Consider the following 20,959-nt stretch of genomic DNA (forward strand, 5'->3'; position numbering starts at 1 on the left):
TGCACAGGCCCTGACGCCATTTTTAAACAGCTGTCAGCCCTAGCGGGAAATTTAAATATTTAAAGGTAAAGTGAATTGAAATCAATAAATACATTTCTTTTGCCCCTCTCCCACCCCCCCCATAACAATTAAATTAATTATTTACCCTTTCACCACCCCCCCACAAAACACTGACCTTTACCATCTGAACTTCCTCCCCACCACAGCTGCACAAACTTTAAACTATAAGCCTTCCCACCTTCCCTACGCCCATGATGCTAATTTGACCCCGTTTCCCCTCCCCCCCCCCCCTCCCCCCCACAACCGCACTGAGGAACTTACCCTCTCCCCCCTCCCTACCAGTGTTGCACCTCGTTTCCCCAGTCGGGGATCCGAAGGCGAGGCAGTGCCGGCCACTGGGGTGAAAATCGCGGCTGGGCTTCAGGAAGCGACGGGGGAGTAATTAATTCAGGTATTGTAATGAATTTAAATATTTAAATTGCGGTCCCGCCACCGAGCAGTGGGTTGGGGGGGCCGCCACAAGGCCTCGCTGCCGCCGACAATATCAGGCTGGGTCCTGCCGGCATCGAGCTCCGTGGCGGGCCTCATCTGGGGCCATCTTCAGGGCCCCCAACCCCCCGCCACATATCCCGACGTCGAGGGCTCTGTCGAATCCAGCTCCTTGACTTTCTTCTTAAAATTCTGCCAACTTATAGTTAAATACATGTATTGTACACCTCAGTGCATCACTTCTAGGAAGCTGCTACTTTATGTCCTGGATCATAGAATCATACAAAACAAAGGGAGGCCATTCAGTCACTGTGCCTATGCTAGCTCTTTGGTAGAGCTATCCAGTTAGAGCCACACTGCTTGCACTTCCCTCATAGCCTTGCACATTTCTTCTTTTCAAATATTTATCCAATTCCCTTTTGAAGGGTACTTTTGAATCTGCTTCCAATACCCATCAAAGGGATAGCCAAACTAGACATTCCATCGTACGATTTCCCCATCGCACGAATGTAGTGTTACCCTTTCAGACAGTGCATTCCAGATTATCACAATTCCCTGCGTCAAAATGTTTCTATTCATGTTGTGTTTTCAAAGCAGGCGAATTCTCTCCAGTATCCTGGCCACGTCTATCCCTCAGTCAATGTCATTATCATAGTGCAGTTTGTGGGAGCTTGCTGTGCGTAAATTGGCTGCTGCAGTTCCTACACTTCAAAAAAAAAACATTAATGTCCGTAAAGCACTTTACGACGTCCTGTGGTCATGAAAGGCGCTATATAAATGCAAGTCTTTCTTCTTACTGGCCCATGTGAAGTGCTATTTCATGTTTTTTTTAGGGGCTTTAGTACCCTGCTAATGCCAGGTGAAGAGAGTCTAAATCGCCCCCAGTAATTGCACAATGTCTGCTTCTGTGTAAGGGGGCCTGCAGAATGGTAGATGGACATAACATTTTTCAAATGCTAATTGTTGGTCAACAAAAACAAGGAATTAATAAGCTGAAGTGATTGAAAGTCTTTGCAATTCTCCGTGTTGTAAAGTTTGCTGAGTTCTGTGGTTTGACTGCTGTGAGGTGTCTCCTCCCAAATGAATTAACTGGTGGGGGTTCTCCTGCAGGATTGATTCAAGTCTGGATTCTGCTCCTAGAACAGCTCACCACGGCCATCTGTAACTGCCCACGTCAGCACCAACCTCCCACCTTGGACCTCTTGTTCGAATTACTGCGAGAAGTCACTAAAGTACCAGGTAATAAGGATGAGATGGGCCCAGTCTACTTGGTGCCCCACCTCCCCCTCCCTCCCTCCATCTACCCCTCCCTCCCTCTGCCCCTCTCTCCCCCTCTCTCCACCCACCGCCCCCTTTCTCTCCCACTACCCCCTCTCTCTCCATCCGTCCTGCTTTCCCTCCAGCAGCCCCTCCCAACACCTGCCTCACCCTCTCTCCTCTCACCTCCCCCTCCCTCCCTCCACCTGCCCCTCCCTCTGCCCCTCTCTCCCCCCACCTTTCCCTCTCTCCCCCCACCTTTCCCTCTCTCCCCCCACCTTTCCCTCTCTCCCGCTACCCCCTCTCTCTCCATCTGTCTTGCTCTCCCTCCAGCTGCCCCTCCCAACACCTGCCTCACCCTCTCCTCCCACATGCCTCTCTCCCTCCACCTGCTCCTTCCACCCTCCATCTGTTTTTCCTTGAGCTGCCCCTCCCAACACTTGCCTCACCCTCTCTCCTCCCACTTGTCCCTCCCTCCCTCCATCTGCCTCAATCTCCCTCCAGCTGGCCCTCCCTCCCTCCACCTGTCTCACCCTCTCTCCCTCTACTTGCCCCACTCTCCCTCCACCTTTCCTTCTCTTCCTCCATCTCTCCCACCCTCTCTCCTTCCACCTGTCCCTCCTTACCTCTGCCTGCCCTTCTCTCCCTCTATTTGCCTCTCCTTCTCTCCTTCCACCTGCTTCTCTCCTTCCACCTGCCCCTCTCCTTCCACCTGCCCCTCTCCTTTGCTTTCACCCAGGGCTCTCTTCCTCCATCAGCCTGTTTCACCTCTAAATCTTTCTTCCACCTTCACCTCTCTTCCCTGTTCCTACTTCTCCATTACACATACCCGCTTGCTTCATTTGCACCTTCCTACCTCCACATTCCCTCTTTTACCTTGACCCATGACTCTTTCCCTTCATCTACGCCTCTCTCTCTTTACCACCTCTCTCTGCCTGTCACCTACCCTTTGTTCCACCTTCACTTGCCCCCTTTCATTTCACCTGGCGACTCCCTCCCTGCATCTTCACCCCTTCATGTCTCTCTCTGCCTCTCATGTGTCTGCTCCTCTATCCCCCTTACTGTTCCACCACCCTTCCCTCTACTCACTCCCTGCAGCTGCCTCTTTCTATCTGTCCTTCTTTCTCTCTCCTAAGCCCACTTGTCCCTTCTTTATTGCTCGTTTCTCCTGGATCCTGGATGACACAGAGAATTAGGCAGATGTTTCACCGAGCTCCAGTTAAATGCAGTCAGCTCGGGTACAGTAGTGCAGATAAAACTAGAATGTCACCACACTATAGGAAGGATGTGATTGCACTGGAGAGGGTACAGAGGAGATTCACTGGGATGTTGCCTGGGCTGGAGCATTTCAGTTGTGAAGAGAGACTGGATAGGCGAGGGTTGCTTTCCTTAGAGCAGAGAAGGCTGAGGGGAGACCTGATTGAGGTATACAAAATTATGAGGGGCATAGGTAGGGTAGATAGGAAGAAACTTTTTCCCTTAGCAGAGGTGTCAATAACCAAGGGGCATAGATTTAAGGTAAGGGGCAGGAGATTTAGAGGGGATTTGAGGAAAAATATTTTCACCCAGAGGGTGGTTGGAATCTGGAATACACTGCCTGAAGGGGTGGTAGAGGCAGGAACCCTCACAACATTTAAGAATTATTTAGATGTGCACTTGAAACGCCATAGCATACAAGGCTACAGGCCAAGTGCTGGAAAATGGGATTAGAATAGATAGGCTTGATGGCCGGCACAGACACGATGGGCCGAAGGGCCTGTTTCTGTGCTGTATAACTCTATGACTCTGGCTGTTCCAAAGATTCAGAATATAAAGAACAGCAGAGAATGACTAACAGGTTAATCAGGAGAAAGAGATTAGAGTATGAGAGGAAGCTGGCTAGAAATGTAAAAACAGATAGCAAGAGTTTCTACAGGTATTTAAAAAGGAAAAGGGTAAGTAAAGTGAGTGTTGGTCCTCTAGAGAGTGAGAATGGGGAGTTACTAGTAGATAATAAGGAAATGGCAGATGCAACAAACAAATATTTTGCTTCTGTCTTTACGATAGAGAATACAAAAAACATTCCAGTAATAACTGTAAATCAGGAGGTGGAAGGAAGAGAGGAACTTGGTGAAATTACACCATCACCAGGGAAGTGGTAATGAGCAAACTGATGGAGCTGTGGGCTGACAAGCCCCTGGGTCCTGATGAACTTTATCCCAGAGTCTTAAAAGGAGTGGCTAATGAGGTAGTAAATGTGTTGGTGTTAATTTTTCAAAATTCCCTAGATTCTGGAAAGTTTCCATCAGACTGGAAAGTAGCAAATATAACCCCTCTATTAAAGAAGATGGGGAGGCAGAAAACAGGTAACTATAGGCCAGTTAGCTTGACATCAGTCATGGGGAAGGTGTTAGAATCGATCATTAAGGAGGCTATAGCTGGGCACTTCGAAAAACTCAAGGTAATCGGGAACAGTCAGCATGGTTTTGTGAAAGGGAAATCATGTTTAACCAATTTGTTGGAGTTCTTTGAAAGCGTAACATGTGCTGTGCATGAAAAGGAGCCTGTTGACATACCGTACTTGGATTTCCAGAAGGCATAAAAGGTTATTGCGCAAAGTAGGAGCTCATGGTGTAGGGGGTAATATATTAGCATAGATAGAAGATTGGCTGGTTGGCAGAAAACAGAGAGTATGCATAAAAGGATCCATTTCTGATTGGCAGGATATGATAAGTGGAGTCCCGCAGTGGTCTGTGCTGGGGCTTCAATTTTTTACAATTTATATCAATGACTTAGATGAGGGGGGCAATGACATGGTAGCTAAATTTACAGATGACATAATGATAGGTAGGAAAGTAGGTTGTGAAGAGGACATAAGGAAGTTGCAGACTGATATAGATAGGTTGAGTGAGTGGGCAAAAATCTGGCAGATGGAGTATAATGTGGAAAAATGTGAAGTTGTTCACTTTGGTAGGAAGAATAAAAAAGCAGAGTATTACTTAAACAGAGAACGACTGCAGAATTCAGAGGTGCAGAGTCACAAAAAGTTAGTATGCAAGTACAGCAGGTAATAAAGAAGGCTAATGGAATGCTATCCTTTATTACAAAAGAAATTGAAAATAAAAGCAAGGATGTTTTGCTTCAGTTATACAAGGCATTGGTGAGACCACATCTCGAATACTGTGTGCAATTTTGGTCTCCCGATTTAAGGAAGGATGTGAATGCACTGGAGGCGGTTCAGAGGAGGTTTACTAGATTGATACCTGGAATGAGTGAGTTGTCTTATGAGGAAAGATCGGACAGACTGGGCTTGTTTTCACTGGAGTTTAGAAGACTGAGGGGAGACTTGATTGAAGTATATAAGATCTTGAACAGCCTTGACAACGTGGATGTGGAAAGGATTTTTCCTCTTGTGGGTGAGTCCAGAACTAGGGGGCACTGTTTTAAAATTAGGGGTTGCCCGTTTAGGACAGAGATGAGGAGAAATTTTTTCTCTGAGGGTTGTGAGACTTTGGAACTCACTGCCTCAGAAGGTGGTGGAGGCGGGGTCGTTGAATATTTTGAAGGCGGAGATAGATAGATTCTTGTTAGGCAAGGGAATCAAAGGTTATTGAGGGGTAGATGGGAGTGTGGAATTCGAAACACAAACAGATCAGCCATGATCTTATTGAATGACGGAGCAGGCTCGAGGGGCTGAATGGCCTACTTCTGCTCCGAATTTGTACGTTCATATGTTTTTGTTTGTAAGTTACAGTCCATTGAATGGTTGTATGGTGATCCCAAAACGAGCATATTCTGAAACAAAGTGGTGTTGCGGGTGATCAGTGCCTCTGACAATGGGTTTTCTGTGTTCACCCCCTTCAGATAATGGGTGGCGCAGTGGTTAGCACCGCAGCCTCACAGCTCCAGCGACCCGGGTTCGATTCTGGGTACTGCCTGTGCGCAGTTTGCAGGTTCTCCCTGTGACCGCGTGGGTTTTCACCGGGTGCTCCGGTTTCCTCCCACAGCCAAAGACTTGCAGGTTGATAGATAAATTGGCTATTGTAAATTGCCCCTAGTATAGGTAGGTGGTAGGGGAATTAAGGAAAGGTGGGGACATGAGAGGGTAATGGGATTAATGTAGGATTAGTTTAAATGGGTGGTTGATGATCGGCACAGACTCGGTGGGCCGAAGGGCCTGTTTCAGTGCTGTATCTCTAAATAAAAAATAAATAAAGCGTGGAAACAGATTTCAAACCCCTAATGTCTATAGGTGATGATTTCAGGAGAGTTAGAGTTGGAACAGCACAGTACAGGCCCTTCAGCCCATGATGTTGTGCCGAACCTTTAACCTACTCTAAGATCAAACTAACTACCTACCCTTCATTCTACTATCATCCATGTACCTATCCAAGAGTCGCTTAAATGCCCCTAATGTATCTGCTTCTACTACCACCGCTGGCAGCGCATTCCACGCATCCACCACTCTCTGTGTAAACAACATACCTCTGACATCTCCCCTAAACCTTCCTCCAATCACCTTAAAATTATGCCCCCTGGTGATAGCCCTTTCCACCCTGGGAAAAAGTCTCTGGCTATCCACTCTATGCCTCTCATCATCTTGTACCCCTCTACCAAGTCACCTCTCATCCTTCTTCGCTCCAATGAGAAAAGCCCTAGCTCCCTCAATCTTTTTTCGTAGGACATGCCCTCCAGTCCAGGCAGCATCCTGGTAAATCTCCTCTGCACCCTCTCTAACGCTTCCACATCCTTCCTATAATGAGGCGACCAGAACTGAACACAATATTCCAAGTGTGGTCTAACCAGGGCTTTATAGAGCTGCATCATAACCTCGCGGCTCTTAAACTCAATCCCCCTGTTAATGAAAGCCAACACACCATACGCTTTCTTAACAACCCTATCAACTTGGGTGGCAACTTTGAGCGATCTATGGACGTGGACCCCAAGATCCCTCTGTTCCTCCACACTACCAAGAATCCTGTCTTTAAGCCTGTATTCCACATTCAAATTCAACCTTCCAAAATTAATCACTTCACACTTTTCCAGGTTGAACTCCATCTGCCACTTCTCAGCCCAGCTCTGCATCCTGTCAATGTCCCGTTGCAACCTACAACAGCCTTCCACACTATCCACAACTCCAGCAACCTTCGTGTCATCGGCAAACTTGCTAACCCAGCCTTCCACTTCCTCATCCAAGTCATTTATAAAAATCACAAAGAGCAGAGGTCCCAGAACAGATCCTTGTGGAACACCACTGGTCACCGAGCTCCATGCTGAATACTTTCCATCTACTACCACCCTCTGACTTCTATGGGCCAGCCAATTTTGTATCCAGACAGCCAACTTTCCCTGAATCCCATGCCTCCTTACTTTCTGAATGAGCCTACCATGGGGAACCTTATCAAACGCCTTGCTAAAATCCATATACACCACATCCACTGCTCTTCCTTCATCAATGTGTTTTGTCACATCTTCAAAGAATTCAATAAGGCTTGTGAGGCATGACCTGCCCCTTACAAAGCCATGCTGACTGTCTCTCATCAAACCATGCTTTTCCAAATAATCATAAATCCTGTCTCTCAGAATCCTCTCCAATAATTTTCCCACTGCCGATGTAAGACTGACTGGTCTATAATTCCCAGGGTTATCCCTATTCCCTTTCTTGAACAAGGGAACAACATTTGCCACCCTCCAATCATCCGGTACTACTCCAGTGGACAGTGAAGAAGCAAAGATCATCAGCAAAGGCGCGGCAATCTCTTCCCTCGCTTCCCGTAATATCCTTGGGTATATCCCGTCTGGCCCCAGGGACTTATCTGTCCTCATGTCTTTCAAAATTTCCAGCACATCCTCCCTCTTAACCTCAACCTGTTCGAGCATATCAGCCTGTTCCACGCTGTCCTCACAAACGACCAGGTCCCTCTCACTAGTGAATACTGAAGCAAAGTATTCATTTAGGACCTCCCCTACCTCCTCCGACTCCAGGCACAAGTTCCCTCCACTATCCCTGATCGGCCCTACCCTCACACTGGCCATCCTCTTGTTCCTCACATAAGTGTAGAACGCTTTGGGATTTTCCTTAATCCTACCCGCCAAGACTTTTTCATGTCCCCTTCTAGCTCTCCTAAGTCCATTCTTCAGTTTCTTCCTGGCTAGCTTGTAACCCTTGTATTTCGAGTTCTGAGATTCAGTTCTACCTTGGTTCTATATTCTCGATCATGACCTTGGTATCTGCTCAACTCTGCTCGCTGTGGTGTGAGTCAAATTTACTAAGGCTTTCGGCCTAGATGTGTCACCAAAATATTGACTAATTTTAAAACAAAGTGAAAAAGTGAAAGGTCATTCTTTACCATTTGTAGGACCTGGATTTGGGATTTTTGCCGTCAGCCATCTCCTCCTTCCAGTGATGTCTATGTGGCTTCAACGTAACCATGGAGACCAATCTTACTGGGAGATGGCTGCTGCCAATTTCAAACATGCCATTGGTCTGTCCTCGGAGCTGGTGATGGAACATATTCACTGCTTCATCCAATCAGGTAGGAGTTTGTTTACATATGGAAAAGGCCATATTCCAACAGGTAAGTTAGAAAATAGATACCAGCCATAGAATAATGCTTACAAATTGTCATGGTTATCCTGCCAGTAATGTGCACAGTAATGAGTTTCCCCAGTGGCTCTGTGGGTATAGTCACTTCTTATTGTGGAAAGTTCCGGATTCAATTCACTGAGCCATCCTTGGAGCACTGATATTGGTGCTACAACTGGTTCTGGCATTCCTGGATTGGGAGGGGGGGAAGCGAGTCCATGGACCAGATTTTATTCCAGTTACTGGAGTCCTGGCAGCAGGCCGGAAGGTAACGAGAGACCCTGCCTCGTCCCTCCATTGGACCCCCATTGCTATTTATCGCCAGGCAGCCAATTAACTGCCTGCCATCGGGGATGCTGTCCCTTTAAGGAATGAGCTCCCAGCCAATCAGAAGGCCGACAGCTCTGCAGTACTGACAGCGCCACTGGGAGTGGTGGCAACTGCCGGTACTGCAGTTCCGAGGTATGGCGGAGACCCTGGCAGAGGTGAGTGAGGTCAGGGTCACCAGGGCCTGCCTGAATGGTAGGGTTGGGGGAGGGGTAATGGAGATTGGTGGGGGGGGGGGGCCCTCCGGGGACCCTGAATTGCCCCTAAAGGAGGGATACCCCCGACCTGCTAGGAGGCCACAGGCTTTACCTGGCAACTTCTCCCCATGGTTACGGGCTCCTCCGTCCTGCATAAAATGAGAGCGGAGGTGGGAAGAGACCCCAGACAAAATATCAGGGGGCCTGGGCAACGTTGGGGAGAGCACACCTTGCCATTCTGTTTGCGCCCCCCCCCCATCTCCCCTCCCTCCGTTACTGACTCCAAGGCTAGGATAAAATCCTGCCCCATGTCCCTGTGCTGGATCACTATCAGTGGGCCCCCTGCACATCTGTGAACATTGGCTGCACTCAGGATAGCACTCAGTTGTGATGTCTCCGTGCCAGCTGTGGCTTGCTGGGTAGGACTCTCACCTCTGGGTCAGACTGCTGTGGGGTTAAGCCCCACTCCAGAGACTTAAACAAGTAATCTAGGCTGACACTTCAGTGCAGTTCTGAGGGAGTGCTGCCCTGTCAGAGATGCTGTCTTTCGGATAAGATGTTAATTCAAGGTCCCATCAGGTGGGTGTAAATGTTTCCAGAGCACTATTTTGAAGAAGAGAGGGGGGGGGGGGGGTGCTCCCCAGTCCCCTAGCCCATATTTATCCTTCATCCAACCTAATTAAAAGACAGATTATCTGATCATCTTCTCATTTCTGTTTGTGGGAGCTTGCTGTGCACAAATTGGCTGCCATGTGTTTTACATTACACTAGTGACAGCACTTCAAAAGACCCTATTGGCAGGCTATAAGGCACTTTGGGATGTCCTGAGGTTATATATAAATGCAAGTCCTTAAATTAAAAGGCCTGATTCCTGGTGACTCCACTCAGTAATTTCCCAGTCTGCCTAACCAGTTTTCTACCACTTCACCTTGGCTAAGGTCAGCGGAGATCAAGGTGAAAGTCTCATATTTCATTGCTGTCACTGAATTTCTTCTTGCCTTTTTTGACCTGTGCAGACATTGGCTATGAGAACAGCATCAACACCATGTTAAAAGACCTCCTGAAGCTCCTTGTGTCCTGTATTGCAGAACCCACAGAAACCATCTCCCGAGTCGGCTGCTCCTGTATCAGGTAGGAGTGGGTGAGGCTTCTCACAGTTCAGCCCCACAACTGAGTTGAGGCAGTTGCGAGAGAAAGTTCATTTGCTGGAGACACCGCCAGCCCCTGTCTCTTCGTCCCCTTGTTACGATAATGATACTGAGTGTACATGCTTTCCCCTTTCATTGTTCCCAAGCGGCAGGGAGTAATTTTAACCTAACTTGCTGGAACGGTGTCTTTACATCCAGCCCAATGTTGGCTTCATGGCAAGTAAGATCGGGCAACCTGTAAAAGCAGCTTTGCACCCGATCCTGTCAGTTTCTCAATGGACGAGTTAGGTTAAAACTGACCCCGTACTCTTTCCCCTCACCCATTCTATTCTGCAGTTAGCGAGGTCATAAAAGCAAACCAAACACTAGGCTTTATTTTTAGAGGAATAGAATTGAAAAGTAGGGAGGTTATGCTAAACCTGCATCGAACCATGGTTAGACCACACTTAGAGTACTGTGTACAATTCTGGTCGTCATATTATAAAAAAGATATAGAGGCACTGGGGAGGGCGCAAAAAAGATTGACAAGGATGACACCAGAAACGCAGAACATGCCTATTGGGAGAGGATGAACAGATTGGGTCTCTGTTCTCCTAAAAAGAGACGGCTGAGGGGGTGACCTAATAGAGGTCTTTAAAGTTATCCACATTTTTGATAAACGCAGAGTGAATGTTTCCACTTGTGGGCAAGGGCATAACTGGAGGCCATCAACATAAGATAGTCGTTATTAAATCCAATAAGGAATTCGGAAGAAACCTCTTTACCCAGAGAGTGGTGAGAATGTGGAACTCAATACCACAGGGAGTAGTTGAGGGGAATAGTATAGATGCATTTAAGGGGAGGCGAGAGAAACACATGAGGGAGAAGCGAATCGAGGGTTACACTGATAGATTTAGATGAGGAAAGATGGGAGGAGGTTTGAGTGGAGCATAAACACCAGCGTGGGCTGGCTGTGCTGTACATCCAATGTAATCTACGTAACTCTGTTGGAACCCTCTTTGCAATGCAATGAGGAGGGAGAATGGGCAAGATGGTATATGTGAAAGAAAAGGAAGTGAGAGGCCTAATGGCTTTAGTACCACAAATTCCCAGTATGGACTGGCTGGGCCAAAAGGCCTGGTTCTATGCTGTGCAATAAACACAGGAACATATGAAAATGATGGCCAGGAAAAGACCATGCTGTCTATCTAGCCTGCGCTGCAGTGAAATCTCCTGTCTCTATCCCAGCCTTTAATAGGATGTACTGAGATCGCTAACAAATCTGGATCAGCTAGTAGAACTCTTGTTTTCTCAATCATGAGGTTGGGGGTTCATGCCCCACTCCAACACTTCAGCACATAATCTAGGCTGGCACTTCCGTCCTTCTTTATGACGCTGTGTGACCCTGTGTAATTACTTTAGGTGTAAGTACAGAACCCTAGATTCTCTTCAAAATCCACAGGAATTTTACAGGCTGCAGGGAGGAGGGAGCGGGGGATGGGTGGTGGGGGTTAACTGGGTTTTCAAGATGGATGAATTACTATTCGACTGAATGATCCTCGTCCATATTTATCTTATATACTTGTGATTAATCAGTGATCCGTTATCTGCCATGGATGGGCTTGTGGGATTCAGGTTGTGTATTCGATTCTGTGTGAGGTTTTCGGGTGCCTTGGCTTTGACTCACTGCTGTTCTGCCATCTACCTTTGCTGGTGGTTCTGTTTCAGGTATGTCCTCGTTACAGCCGGGCCTGTGTTTACCGATGAAATGTGGAGGCTGGCCTGCTGTGCCCTTCAAGATGCTTTCACGGTTACCCTGGAACCAGTAAAGGTAGTGCCAGTGCTTCTATCTGCATTTGTGCTTTTTGTCATTCGTTCCTGGGATGTGGGCATCGCTGGCTAGGCCAGCATTTATTGCCCATCCCTCATTGCCCTTGAGAAGGTGGTGGTGGTGAGCTGCCTTCTTGAACCGCTGCAGTCCTTGGGGTGTACTTTGGGTATTAAGTGCCTGAAGAAAGACAATACAGTCAGCAAAAAATGTATTACACAAAGTAGGGTTGTATTCTCTGAAATTTAGAAGGTTAAGGGGGGATTTAATCAAGTTTTCAAGATATTAAGGGGAGCTGGTTCGGGCAAAGGATGTGCTCTTAAGATTAGACCTTTCCAGACTGGTTTAGAAACACTTCTACACACAAAGGGTGGTAGAAGTTTGGAACGTTCTTCCACAAACTGCAATTGATGCCAAAATCTGAGATTTTAAAATCTGAGATAGATAGTTTCTTGTTAGCCAAAAGTATTAAGGGATATGGGGCAAAGGTGGGTATATGGAGTTAAGTTCAGCCAATGATCTCAATGAATGGTGAAACATTCTGGAGGGGCTAAACAACCTACACATGTTCCCAACTGTAACGTGACAAAAATGCATTTATACTGCACCTTTTAATGTATAAAAACATCCCAAAGAGCTTCACAGAGGCAAAAATAACTAGATGCTAAGCAATGTTGGTAGAAGGCTTATTGGTGGGGGCCAAAAGTTTGAGGTGGGCGTCAAAGAAATAAAGAACTTGCATTGATATAGCCCGTTTCACAGCCTCTGATGTCCTAAAGTATAGTCACTGTTGTGATGCGGGAAACAGGGTAGACACTTTGAGCACAGCAAGATCCCACAAACAACAGTGATCAGTTAATCTGTTTTTTGATGCTGGCTGGGTCAAGTAGGAGTTGAAGGAAGTGAGAGCAGTTGCGAGGTGAAAGATTTTAGGGAGTGTTCTTGAGGCCAAGATAGCTGAAGAATCTGCCCACGAAGCTGGAACAGAGGTTTGGAAGGTGTGTGCCAAGGGGTTCAGTCAGAAACGCAGAAGGCATGTCGAAGAACGTAAAGCTGAAGGAAGATACAGAGGTACCTGTAGATGAGGGCAATGATTTTGAAATCAATGCGTTGGGGAATGGGGAACCAATGAAAGTTGGCAACAGGAGTGCCAGGGGAGCAGGACTTGGTGACGGATATCGTGGCAAAGTTTGACAGGTGGAGCCGGAGAGCGCGGCCTGGAGAAAATGGAACAATTGAGTCTGGAGGTGACATGGATAAGTGTGTGTAACAAATTTCACTGGATGTGATTCTGGTGGTTTCCACGTACTCCGAGATTGTACTAGATACCAGTGGATAACAGATTACCCACAGGCCAATTGTGCTTTGGGAACTTTGGCTCAACACTCAACTTCCTCCGTCTTGTACAATTGCACGACCCCTGTAACTGGCTGGTATAGTCATACCATCTTTTATAACCACACTTCCCCTCAGCTCTGGGTGCACTTTGTACTTGCAAAGTTATCTTTCTAGGTCGGTAAAGGTTATGACTATAGATTCAATCTTTTCAGAAGCAAAGCACATGTTTATGTCCCAATAACAAAGGGTTAACCTGTGCCCTCCACACTGCTCCCTTTGTCATGAGGAGGGAGTGTTTGCTACATGGAAGCCTTCTTGCTTTTCATTCGTTTTGATCTCCCCATCGTTCAGTCCATTTTCTTCGGCACCTTTAAGCTGAAACTCCATTTTGAGAACACCTTTCAAGTAATTTGCAGGACACTTTCCCTCACCCGAGAGGACCAGAAATGAAATATGGAAAGCAAGGCACATTTTGGGCTCTTTGTTTTTCTAACATTAAAGCAAAAAGTAACTAAAATTGTGGTTTAAGGTATCATTGTCAGTGGGCAACAAAACTCGAGAGAACTAAATTCTGTTCTGAATAAATAAATAAGGCTAAGATTGAAAGTACCTGGCAAGAAGTTGGAATGATTTCTAGGACTAAAAGAACTTTGAAACCCACCTTCTTCCCCATCTCTCAATCTCTTTCCACTCTCGAAGGACATCGCAATGTATCCCACATGCACACCTCACCTTATCTCTCAGTCAGACAGAAATATCAGAGACTTAGAAAGTGTTAACCAAGAGAGTCTTAGAAATGTTTAAAATAATAAGTTTTTGATAGGTTGCATTCCTTACTCAAACAATATCACCTGAAGCAAGTTGATCATTTATCTCACTGTCATATGTTTATGGTACACAATGCCGGTCAGGTTCACCTTCGAAACAAATTCCTTCCATTTATGTAGCAACATTAGTGAAACATCCTATTACACTTCACAGGAGAGTTATCGAACAAAATTTGGCACTGAACCACATAAAGTAATATCAGGCCAGGTGACCAAACGTTTGGTCAAAAAGGTAGGTTTTAAGGAGTGTTTTAAAGGAGGAGAGAGAGAGAGGTGGAGAGGTTTAGGGAGGGAATTCCAGAGCTTAGGGCCCAGGCAGCTGAAGGAGCAATGAAAACGGGATGTGCAAGAGGCCAGAATAACAGTGGAAGGCGTAGACAACGTTAACAGCAAGACTTTTAGAAGTGTTTAAAATGATGAAAAGGATTTGATAGGATACAATCCTTACTCGGGCAACATCAGCAGCAGCCAACTGTCAGGATGATTCACCTCACTCCCATCTATTGTTGGGGTACACACTGTCTGTCTGGTTTACCTCCATAACCACAGTAACTCACTGTTATTTGAAGAGCTTCGAGATGTTGCGGTGATGTGATTAAACAAGTGTCCCCCGCCTTTAACACTCTGAGCGGGTGCTCGGCTTATATTTTTCTTTTGACCTGGTTTATTCTTGTCTTTCAGAACCTGTTGGCCTGTTTCCAGAGTGGCTCGGACAGCTTCAGCGGAGATGCGTGTGAAGTGAAGGTGGCAGCCCCATCACATTCTGCCAGTGCGGAGGCAGAGTACTGGAGAATCCGTGCAATGGCACAGCAGGTATCACGCCAGCAGGAGCCTTTGTAATGGTGGTGTGGGGTGGGGTCAGGTAAAGGCACTAAACGTCCCCTGCTTGGGCCAAAGAATTCATATTCCATCTTTGTTGATGGGATTAAGAACAGAGCAGGAGGCCATTCAGCCCCTCAAGCCTGTTACGCCATTTGATGAGATCATGGCTCCATCTTAACTCCATTTACCCACCTTGGCTCCATATCCTTTATATCTTCATCTAGCAAAAATCTATCAATCTCAGATTTATAATTAACAATTGAGCTAACATTTACTGCTTTTTGTGGGAGAAATTTCCACACTTTGACCACCCTTTGCATGAAGAAATGTTTCCAAACTTCTTTCAGCCTTTGTTGCCCATCTCTAATTGCTCTTGACAACTGAGTGGCTTGCTAGGCCATTTCAGAGGGCTGTTAAGAGTCTGGAGTCACATGTAGGCCAGACCAGGTAAGGATGGCAGATTTCCTTCCCTGAAGGACATTCGTGAACAGGTGGGTATTTGCAGCAATTGATGACAGTTTCATGGCACCTAGCTTTCAATTCCAGATTTTTTATCATTAATTAATTGAATTTGAATTCCACCATCTTGGGATTTGAACCCATGTCCCCAGGGCATTATCCTGGGCCTCTGGATTACTAGTTCAGTGACATTACCACTATGCCACCATTGCCCTTAGTCCTAGGCTTCCCCAGCAGCAGAAAAAGTTTCTCTCAATCTACCCAATCACATTCCTAATAGCCTCAGTCAAATCCTCCCGTAATCTTCTATATTTCAGGGAATACAAGCCCAGTATTGTTTAGGAAATAGACTATTTTGAATCGACAGATTTCTCCACTCAGGTTTTAGAAGACTGTTTCCAAGTGCTGCTTGATATGGTATAATCTGATTTTAATCCTCTTCTCCAGGTTTTCTTACTGGACACCCAGTGCTCTCCCAAAACTCCCAGTAACAGGGAAGGTTTTGAGCACGCGCAGTCCTGCGTGCTGATCATCGAGCTCCCACCAGACGAGAAACCCAATGGCCACACTCAGAAGAGGTAAAGATACAAGTGGATACCCACAGAAACTTCAAAGAGCCAGAAATTTATAAACTTTAACGGGGCACAAGCTTCATTAATAGTAATAATTTGAAAATCATCTTCTTGGTTTACAGACAGTAGGAAATAGAAATCACCTCATTTACACAATAGAATGACATAATTGACGCAAGGTAATGACATCATTTGTAAAATAGAATGACATTATTGACACAATAGAATGACATCACACAATAGAATGACGTCATTTGTAAAATAGAACGACATCATTGACACAATAGAATGACATCACACAATAGAATGACGTCATTTGTAAAATAGAACGACATCATTGACACAATAGAATGACATCACACAATAGAATGACATCACACAATAGAATGGCATCATTTGTAAAAGAGAATGATATTATTTACACGTGATTCCATTGTTCCTGCAACATCTTCAGGATCAGAAAGCATTGTGCCTGAGGAATCTGTGCCTCTTTCATAGATAAACCCCATATACCTGCTGCTCACCATGGCCCTCAGTACACTCTCGCTCCAGAAATCCATTCGTTGGCCAATGAACCTTTTAAAATGCCCCCCCTGTAACTATTCCATAATCCTATTACCCAGCGAGTGTACAGGTCCTCCTTCTGTTCCCTCCTTGATTCCTCATTTTAAATTGTGTGTCCTGGATTTCAATCCATCACCACAGCAAATGTCTGGCCCGGCTTCATCATTCTCCATAATAACCTGGGAAAATTCAAACTCTTCTAGTTTCCTTCGTCTGGGAATGGGAGTTCCTGATTTCTGCAATTATAATTATCGTTCCCCCTCTATCCTGTCTCAAGTCTTTATTCAGAGCTATATCCTTCAATTATGTCATTGCTATTCTGTAGTTACATAAGAAAATGTGCAAAATAGAAATTTTACAATGAAAGGGTGATTACTGCTTTACTTTCAGACACACTTTGCATTTACAATGTTACTAAGTGCCATTAACTAGCATTTAATCTTCTTCTCATGTCTAATTCTAGGCTTTCACCCATGTTCAATCTGTATTTTTTTTCTCCAACATCTTGTACTTAATCTTTCTTCTGGTGTGTCCAGTGTTTAATCTTCCTGTGGCACCCAGTGTTTAATTTTTCCCTGTTAGCCCGTGTTTAACCCTTTCCTGGTGTATGCTATTAAATATTCCTCCAGTTTGCACTGTACTAATTTTCCTCCTGTTGCTTCTTTTTCCCCATGCTTGACTATCGAATAGGAAAATAGGGTAAGCGGTCAACTTTAATTATGCTGGGTCTCGATCTTGCTTGCAGGGCTGGAGTAATCCAATACTAACAGCTCCATTCCTACTGTTTGCATCTGCTCACACTGTCCCTTGTGTTCAGTACAAAACATCAACTGAGGATGAGTGAAGAGACTCAAATTTCAAACAGACGCCATTTGGAAAAATGTAAAAGTCACTCAGTTAAATAAAAACAAGAAATGCTGGAACCACTCAGCAGGTCTGGCAGCATCTGTGAAAAGAGAAGCAGAGTTAACGTTTCGGGTCAGTGACCCTTCTTCGGAACTGACAAATATTAGAAATGTCACAGGTTATAAGTAAGTAAGGTGGGGGTGGGGCAAGAGATAACAAAGGGGAAGGTGTAGATTGGACAAGGCCAATCAACGCAACATCAACGCAAGCTTGAGGAATAGCATCTCATCTACCGATTAGGCACACTACAGCCTGCCGGACTGAACATTGAGTTCAGTAATTTCAGAGCATGACAGCCCCCCAGTTTACTTTCATTTTTAGTTATTTTTTCTTTTTTATATTTTTTACAATCTTTTTTTTTTGCATTTATTTCATTTCATCTTAGTTTGTTCAGTTTGCTTACCCACTGTTTTTTTTCAGGTTTGCACTTGCTGCTGTTCCATATTCAGTCCGTTAACACCTAATCTGTACTAATGCCTTGTCTTTCAACACACCATTAACACATTGTTTGCCTTTGCTCCATGACCTTTTGGTCAGCTATGTGGCCTTGTCCAATCTACACCTTCTCCTTTGTTATCTCTTGCCCCACCCCCACCTCACTTGCTTATAACCTGTGACTTTTCTAATATTTGTCAGTTCCGAAGAAGGGTCACTGACCCGAAACGTTAACTCTGCTTCTCTTTCCACAGATGCTGCCAGACCTGCTGCGCGGTTCCAGCATTTCTTATTTTTATTTCAGATTTCCAGCATCCGCAGTATTTTGCTTTTATTTACTCAGTTAAATAATTTTTGTTCCCTCTGTTGATTTTTGATTCGGTTTGATGCACGCCCAAGTTCTTGCCTGTTAATTCACCATTTGAGTGGTTTTACCATCTGAACTTGTATATAGGGTGCAAATTTTTTTAAAGCAAAAAAGAATCAGTGTAAAGTGGAGGTATGGTCTATATGCAAGTCAATAATAATTCTTTTCCTGGAGGGGCAGAGACAACTGGATGTGGCTTTTAAGTTGAGGAGGCTCAGTTCAGACCCAGCTGCAAGTCAATGTAAGAGAGACTTAACACCTGTAGTGCATCTCCGAGAGAGTGGATCCATTGACGTAGTTTTATGCCACATAACAAGAAACAATTTGCATTAAAAGCACCGTTAGCTTAGTAAAATGTTCGAATGCACTTTCCAGGCGCATCATTGAATCATAGATTGATACAGCAAAATCCCTGATTCTCCTAGAAGTGGTCCTCTCACATTTAATTGTGTTTGTATTTTAGTACCTAAACATAAAAACACATTGGGAGGAATTTTATGCTCACTGTCGGGTTTGGAGGCGGGGAGAGCATGTAATTGGGCGAGATGCTGGCGGGTGGTGGCTACACCCAAATTAAGTCCGTGGCGGGAAGGCCTGTGAATGGCAGCCAATTGAGGCCCTTTAGTGGGTAATTAATGCCCAATTAAGGGCCTCATCCCACCGCTGCCGGAATTACCCAGTGGTGGGCAAGTGTTCAGGTTGCTTGCTGGCTCACGGGGGAGGGGTCCCTTGTTCAAAGGCACTTAGTGCCTGAACGAGGGCCCTGTTATCGGGAAGGGAAGTGCCCACCGAGAGCCATCCCCCTGCCCTTGCTGCCAACCTCCCTCCACACCCCCCCCCCCACCCCTCCCTCCCCGCGCTCCCGTGCGACCCCTCCCCCGCAAAACCCCTTCCGCCCCGACTCAACTGTGGCCTGGGTCTCCTGACAATCCTAGGCCTCCAGTGAATCCTGTACCAACAGCAGCCACCACCTCTGTGGTGCCACTGTTCAGTTAAAGAGCTGCCGACCTCTGATTGTCAGGCAACTCTCAGCAGGCGAGACTTCCCCAGAGCAGACCACGTGGGGCTCTCGCTTTTGCCGGTGGTCGAGACCCCCATCACCCGATAAAATCCCAGCAATTGTTTTTGTTCTTTTCCAGCTTCCCTTACTGACCCCCCTGCTAGCTGACGTTGTAATCGGTTCCCTCTCCTCAGCTACTGTCTGCCTCCCGTTTAAAATTGGCATCATCATTGACTCAAAAATCCACCCTCAACCCCACTGTGCTTACAAATGATCAAATACACACGCAAACACTCACACGCACATACACACACTCACACAAACATACTCACACAAACATGCACACACTCATACACTCACAGACTTTCCCACATTCACAAACACACACACACTCATAAATGCACAAACAAATGCTGTCACACACACACGTACCCTCACACTTGCTGCAGTATTTCCTTGTTCTGTGTGCCTATCTGTCTAAACCTCTGTCTTTTGATCCACAGAATCCCATTCCGGACAATAGTGGTGAGTTTGTTATCCCACCAGGTGTTACTTCAAAATCTATACGATGTTCTGCTTGAAGAGTTTGTCAAAGGTCCTACACCAAGCGAGGCTGCGGACCGAACCATCACCTTTGGAGAAACCAGGCCTGCCAGCTTCCTGAGGTACATCTCCATGCAGAACCTGGCTGTCATCTTTGATCTGCTGCTGGACTCCTACAGAACGGCCAGGGAGTTTGACACGAGGCCTGGGCTGAAGTACCTGCTGATGAAAGTATCGGGAGTCGGAGGGGCCGCCAATCTCTACCGACAATCAGCAATGAGCTTCAACATTTACTTCCAGGCTTTGATTTACGCCATTCTGACCAACCAGGAGAACATAGCTGCAGAGCAGGTCAAGAAGATTCTTTTTGAGGAGGAAGAGCTCAGCTCGGATTCTTCCCAGCAATGTTCCTCAGAGGATGAGGACATCTTTGAGGAGACGGCCCAAGTCAGCCCTCCGAGAGGGAAGGAAAAGAGACAGTGGAGGGCCAGAGTGCCTTCCCTCAGTATCCAGCCCGTCAGCAATGCAGATTGGGTCTGGTTGGTCAAGAGGCTGCACAAGTTATGCCTGGAGCTCTGTAATAACTACATCCAGTTACACCTTGACCTGGAGAGCTTGGCAGAAGAACCCCTGGCGGTGAAAGGTGACCCGTTATTCTTCCTACCGTCCTGCTATTCAGAAGGGTCCACTCCGTCCACTGGGGGCGTGTCAGGCAAAGATACACCTTCGGAAGAGGGGGCCAAGTGTCACGTGAAAGAGCAGGCGGCGGAAGATGGAAAGACAAAAGGGCCGGGCAGTGCCCCCTTGAGCCCCAACGTGGAGAAGAAAGAGCAAAGCAGGAAGAAGGAATGGTGGGAGAGTGCTGGCAACAAGATCTACACTATCGCCACTGATAAGACCATCAACAAACTCATGTTTGAGTACAAGAAGCGCAAGCAACAGCATAACCTGAGCACGTTTGTCAAGGAGGGGAAGTCGGAAAAGGGGGAAGCGGCGCCCGCCAGGTATCCAGATTTGCCTCTTCAGCGCCCTCAGCAGCTCCTAGACCAGAACCAAATGAGACATTCCTTCAGCGCAGGACCTGAACTGCTCAGACAAGAGAAGCGCCCTCGCTCTGGCTCCACAGTAAGCTCCCACAGCGTCTCTGTCCGTGATACTGAGGCCCAGATGCAGGTATGGTACTGGTTTAAAATGTCTAAAGTCACATTTCAGAGAATTACAGAACAGGGTGGCACAGCAGGAGGCCATTCGGCCCATCGAGTCTGGTCTAGCTCTTTCAAAGAGCAATCCAGTTAGTCTTTTTCTCCTTCAAGTAGTAATCCAATTCCCTTTTGAA

At 46.2% G+C, this 20,959-nt stretch overlaps 1 protein-coding gene across 2 annotated transcripts in view; it reads left to right on the top strand.

The window, feature by feature from the left end:
• arfgef3 (ARFGEF family member 3) overlaps window positions 1-20,959 on the top strand; it is a 131,553-nt gene that overhangs the window by 100,960 nt on the left and 9,634 nt on the right. For both annotated transcript variants that reach the window (XM_068045507.1, XM_068045508.1), the window contains 7 exons: window positions 1,600-1,728; window positions 8,085-8,261; window positions 9,852-9,966; window positions 11,691-11,793; window positions 14,637-14,768; window positions 15,684-15,814; window positions 19,584-20,796. In XM_068045507.1, the coding sequence (XP_067901608.1) occupies window positions 1,600-1,728; window positions 8,085-8,261; window positions 9,852-9,966; window positions 11,691-11,793; window positions 14,637-14,768; window positions 15,684-15,814; window positions 19,584-20,796 (2,000 nt within the window). The remainder of the gene's footprint in view (window positions 1-1,599; window positions 1,729-8,084; window positions 8,262-9,851; window positions 9,967-11,690; window positions 11,794-14,636; window positions 14,769-15,683; window positions 15,815-19,583; window positions 20,797-20,959) is intronic.

This window comes from Heterodontus francisci, chromosome 13 (genome assembly GCF_036365525.1).
Source record: "Heterodontus francisci isolate sHetFra1 chromosome 13, sHetFra1.hap1, whole genome shotgun sequence".
Classification (NCBI taxonomy): domain Eukaryota; kingdom Metazoa; phylum Chordata; class Chondrichthyes; order Heterodontiformes; family Heterodontidae; genus Heterodontus; species Heterodontus francisci.